General features: G+C 48.4%; 1 protein-coding gene and 1 long non-coding RNA gene across 16 annotated transcripts; one reads left to right on the plus strand and one right to left on the minus strand.

Annotated features, from left to right (window-relative positions):
- The first annotated feature begins 318 nt into the window (after nt 1-318).
- unc93b1 (unc-93 homolog B1, TLR signaling regulator) lies at nt 319-1,999 on the plus strand. The gene is made up of 3 exons (XM_024144941.2): nt 319-437; nt 1,112-1,234; nt 1,531-1,999. Exons 1-3 carry the CDS (start codon nt 432-434, stop codon nt 1,768-1,770), a joined length of 369 nt encoding a protein of 122 aa, XP_024000709.2. The 5' UTR covers nt 319-431; the 3' UTR covers nt 1,771-1,999.
- Nucleotides 2,000-2,744: 745 nt separating this feature from the next.
- Nucleotides 2,745-4,399, minus strand: LOC112078822 (uncharacterized). Of its 15 annotated transcripts, XR_011478890.1 has the most exons (6): nt 4,164-4,251; nt 4,028-4,083; nt 3,929-3,983; nt 3,621-3,686; nt 3,258-3,420; nt 3,147-3,182 (listed from the first exon to the last, which is right to left on the minus strand). It is a non-coding gene; the product is annotated as an uncharacterized lncRNA (long non-coding RNA). The 15 variants fall into 15 exon arrangements; XR_011478891.1 differs by lacking the exons at nt 3,147-3,182; nt 3,621-3,686 and adding an exon at nt 2,745-3,108 and having other exon boundaries at nt 3,278-3,452; XR_011478886.1 differs by lacking the exons at nt 3,147-3,182; nt 3,621-3,686 and adding an exon at nt 3,113-3,140 and having other exon boundaries at nt 3,258-3,452.
- Nucleotides 4,400-4,625: the final 226 nt, after the last annotated feature.

A 4,625-nucleotide genomic window follows, 5' to 3' on the forward strand; every position in this document is an offset into this window, starting at 1 on the left:
ACCACCCACCCCCACCCTGGCATTCTTTTAATTTCCTAAGTTGGAAAGATAATATCGTCTATCTTTCCAGTTCAGACTTATATTTCCAACATTTATGTCTCCTCCTCTCTCATATCTTCCTCCCCTCCACCTATCTCCTTCTCCCCCTCTCCACCTCCCATTTCTCTCTCCACCCGCCCCTCGCCACTGCCCTCCTCTCTCACTCTCTTTTCTTCCCCTTGTCTACCGCCCTCCTCTCTCTCTGCTCTCTTCTCTTAACGCTCCCACCGCACCCCCCCCTCCCCACTCTCCCTCTCTCTCTCTCTCCGTGTCTGTCAGTTCTCCTGGGTATGTTGTATGAGAGATAAAAGAGACTGGACTTTGTCTACACCATTTACCACTGGTGGCAGGCTATCGCCATCTTCATAGTCTACCTGTGGACTGGACTCATCATGAGGGTATGTGTGTGTGTCCCGTGTGTGTCCCCATGTCCGTGTTTTCCCCGTGTGTCTGTGTGTGTCCATGCCCGTGCGTGTCCATGTCCGTGTGTGTCCCCAATGTCCCCGTGTGTGTCCGTGTTTGTCCCCGTGTGTCTGTGTGTGTCATGTCTGTTTATGTCCGTGTGTGTCCATGTCCGTGTGTGTCCCTGTGTGTGTCCCATGTCCGTGTTTGTCCCCGTGTGTCTGTGTGTGTCCATGCCCGTGTGTGTCCATGTCCGTTGCCTGTGTGTCCATGCCGTGTGTTGTCCGTGTGTGTGTGTCCGTGTGTCCCCATGTGTCCCCTTGTGTGTCCGTGTGTGTGTCCTGTTCTGTGTCCGTGTGTTCCGTGTGTCCCTGTGTGTGTCCGTGTGTGCTGTGTGTGTCCGTGTTTGTCCCCGTGTGTCGTGTGGTGTCCCGTGTGTCTGTTGTGTGCCGTGTGTGTCCTGGTGTCCCGGTGTGTGTCCGTGTGTATCCCGGGTCCCGTGTGGTGTGGTGGTGTGTGTGTGTCCGTTGGTGTGTCCCCGTGTGTGTGTCGTGTGTTTAGAAAAAGTGTAAAATGATTAATTTGATTAACTGACTTAAAATGATTAATTTAAAGTGCTTATTTCACTCCTCTCTTTCTCTCCTTCTCATTCCTGGTCCCTCCTCCTCAGGCCAAACTCTCCATTCTATTGGTCATCTTGCTGCTGGCATGCTTCTGCTATTGGACGATGGAGCGACGCCTGGCCAAGAACATGCTTTTCAGACTGCCTCGCATTCCCCGCCCCAAACACAAGGTAACCTATCACAATCTGTTCACTTTTTGCTGTGTTTTTGCATTTTTTTCTTTAAAATACCATTTGGCTGGAGAGAAAAGAGCAAATATCACATATCACCTTCACTAGTAATGCGATAAAGACAAGCAAAACAGAACATTGAAATGAAACACTCTTTGTTTGAGGTTTGGCATTGGCAATAAAGAKAATTAAAGAGCAATATCAAGTGTCTTCGATAATGACACAAAGRCYTCAATTGACATGTTTGGTCYGTAATGTAATGTAATATAATGTTGACCATGTCACTTCCTCCTCAGGTTAAAGGTTATCGTTACCTGGAGGAGGAAAACTCAGACGAGTCYAACTCGGAGGAGAGTGATGAGGATGATGATGAAGAGKCGCAGGAGGAGGTGATCAGGGAGGACTTRGGCGGAGACGCAGGGTCGCAGGGCTCTGATTCGACCAGGGAAAGGAGGGGAGGGGCTAGGGGTCGGCGCAGGAGGCAAGACGATGATTATGAGCAAGCGGGGGAAAGGGAGGAGAGAGAGAAGGAGTGATAGAGAGAGGGAGAGGGATAGAGAGAGGGAGGAGATTTCCTCTACTCTAGGTGTTCTCTAGCTGTCCTCTAGCTGTCCTCTAGGTATCCTCTAGGTATCCTCTAGCTGTCCTCTAGGTATCTTCTAGATGTCCTCTAGGTATCCTCTAGGTATCCTCTAGCTGTCCTCTAGCTATCCTCTAGCTGTCCTCTAGGTATCTTCTAGGTATCCTCTAGCTGTCCTCTAGGTATCCTCTAGGGCCACCTTATTCCCTCTATAGTGCACTACTTTTGACCAGAGCCCTGTATGTACCTGTCAAAAGTGCCTGTGACGTACTAACTTCAATATGTTTCAGGTGTCTATACAGATGGGTGCGTCCGAAATGGCACCCCATTCCCTATATAGTACACTATCTTGGCCAGAGCCCTAATGGGCCCTGTTCAAAATGAGTGCACCATATAGTAAATAGTGGCCATTTTGCCATAACCCATGTGATCATGCACTAGAGGGAAACTGGTTTATATTTGAAGTGAATAACTTCTTCCCTTTTCAGAGTGTGTTATGAGAAACCTTCGAACTGAATTCCTGTCCTCTCTTCATCCTCTTTTTCTGTGTAAATACCCCGTTCTTCTCTTCCTCCTGTCCGCCTGTCTCTGTCTTCTTTTTATCCTCCCTGTACCCTCTGTTATCCTCCTGTACCGCTCTGTTTATCCTCCTGTACGCTCTTTTATCTACCTCCTGTACCCCGTTTCTCTGCTCTTTTTATCCTCCTGTACGTCTGTTTTATCTCCTGTACCGCCTCTGATTCTGTATTTTTTATCCTCCGTACCGCTCTGTTTTATCCTCCTGTACCGCTCTGTTTGTATCCGTTTATCCTTGTACCGTCTCTGTACGCTTTTGTATCTCTGTTTATTCCTCCGTACCGCTCTGGTTTATCCTCCTGACCGCTCTGTTTTATCCTCTGTACCCGTTTTATCCTCCTGTACGCTGTTTTATCCTCCTGACCGCCTGTTTATCCTCCTGTCCGCTCTGTTTTATCCTCCTGTACCGCTCTGTTATCCTCCTGTGGATGAACCCTCTTCAATTATGACTGGGTTATTATCTATATATGTCAATCCCCCTCTAGTGCGTGTCAATAGCCTAGACATACAGTTACTGTCTGCGTTCCAAATGGGACCCTATTCATAGTGCACAAGGGTTAACAGGTGACCAGGGTAAAGTTCGGGGTCAAAAGTAGGGCACTATGAAGTGAAAAGGGTTACATTTGAGACACACCGTTTTGTTTCTTCTTCTGATTCAACTCTTTCCTTAATCTGCACTGATGTAAGAGAGCTGGACAGGGGAAAGTACTAGGGACAGCTAGGGATAGCTAGAGGACAGCTAGAAGGATACTAGAGAACCTAGAGGACAGCTAGAGGATACCTAGAGGACAGCTAGAGGAATAGCTAGAGGACGCTAGAGGATACCTGAGGACAGCTAGAAGACAGCTAGAGGACAGCTAGAAATACCTAGAGGATACCTAGAGGACAGCTAGAGGATAGCTAGAGGACAGCTAGAGGATACGTAGAGGACAGCTAGAAGATACCTAAGATACCTAGAGGACAGCTAGAGGATAGCTAGAGGACAGCTAGAGGATAGCTAGAGGACAGCTAGAGGATACCTAGAGGACAGCTAGAAGATCCTAGAAGATACCTAGAGGAACACTAGAGAAGCATGAAGGACACTAGAAGATACCTAAGGACAGGACAGCTAGAGGATAGCTAAGACAGCTAGAGGATACTAGAGGCACTAGGTCCTAGAGGACAGTAGACTAGAGATACCTAGGACAGCTAGAGGATACTAGAGGACAGCTAGAAGATACCTAGAGGTACCTAGAGGACAGCTAGAGGATACCTAGAGGACAGCTAGAGGACAGCAGAGGATAGCTTAGAGGACAGCTAGAGGATACCCCTAGAGGACAGTGACTAGAGGACAGCTAGAGACAGCTAGAAGACAGCTAGAGGACAGCCAGAGGATAGCTAGAGAACTAGAGGATACACTAGAGGACAGCTAGAGGAGATACAGCTAGAGGACAGCTAGAAGATACCTAGAGACAGCTGAGTACTGAGGGATACCTAGAGGAACAGCAGAGGAAGCTAGAGGTACAGCTAGAGGATAGCTAGAGGACAGCTAGAGGTACCTAGAGGACAGCTAGAAGATACCTAGAGGATACCTAGAGGACAGCTAGAGGATACCTGGAGCTAGAAGAACAGGGAACCTAGAGGAAGCTAGAAGATACCTAGAGGATACCTAGAGGACAGCTAGAGGATACCTAGAGGACAGCTAGAGACTAAGCTAGAGGGACAGCTAGAGGAAGCTAGAGGACACTAAGAGGATACCTAGAGGGTACAGGCTAGAGGACAGCTAGAAGACACTAGAGGACAGCCAGAGGATAGCTAGAGGACAGCTAGAGGATACTTAGAGGACAGCGTAGAGATACCTAAGAGGACAGCTAGAAGATACCTAGAGGGCCAGCTATAGCTAGAGATAGATACACTTAGGAGGATACCTAGAGGACAGCTAGAGGATAGCTAGAGGGACAGCCTTAGAGGATACCTAGAGGAAGCAGTCTTAGAGTGATACCGAGAGGACAGCTAGAGGATAGCTAGAGACGGCTAGAGGACAGCTAAGGATACTAAGAGGACAGCTAGAGGGACAGCTAAGAGGACGAGCGAGAGGATACCTAGAGGACAAGCTAGAAGATTACCTTACGAGGGACAGCTAGAAGATACTAGAGGACAGCTAGAAATACCTAGGGATTACCTGAGGACAGCTAGGGAGAGCAGAGGACAGCTAGAGGATACTAGGAGGACAGCTAGAGGTAGCTAGAGGGACAG

The sequence above is a fragment of the Salvelinus sp. IW2-2015 genome, unplaced genomic scaffold (genome assembly GCF_002910315.2).
Source record: "Salvelinus sp. IW2-2015 unplaced genomic scaffold, ASM291031v2 Un_scaffold6344, whole genome shotgun sequence".
Classification (NCBI taxonomy): Eukaryota; Metazoa; Chordata; class Actinopteri; order Salmoniformes; family Salmonidae; genus Salvelinus; species Salvelinus sp. IW2-2015.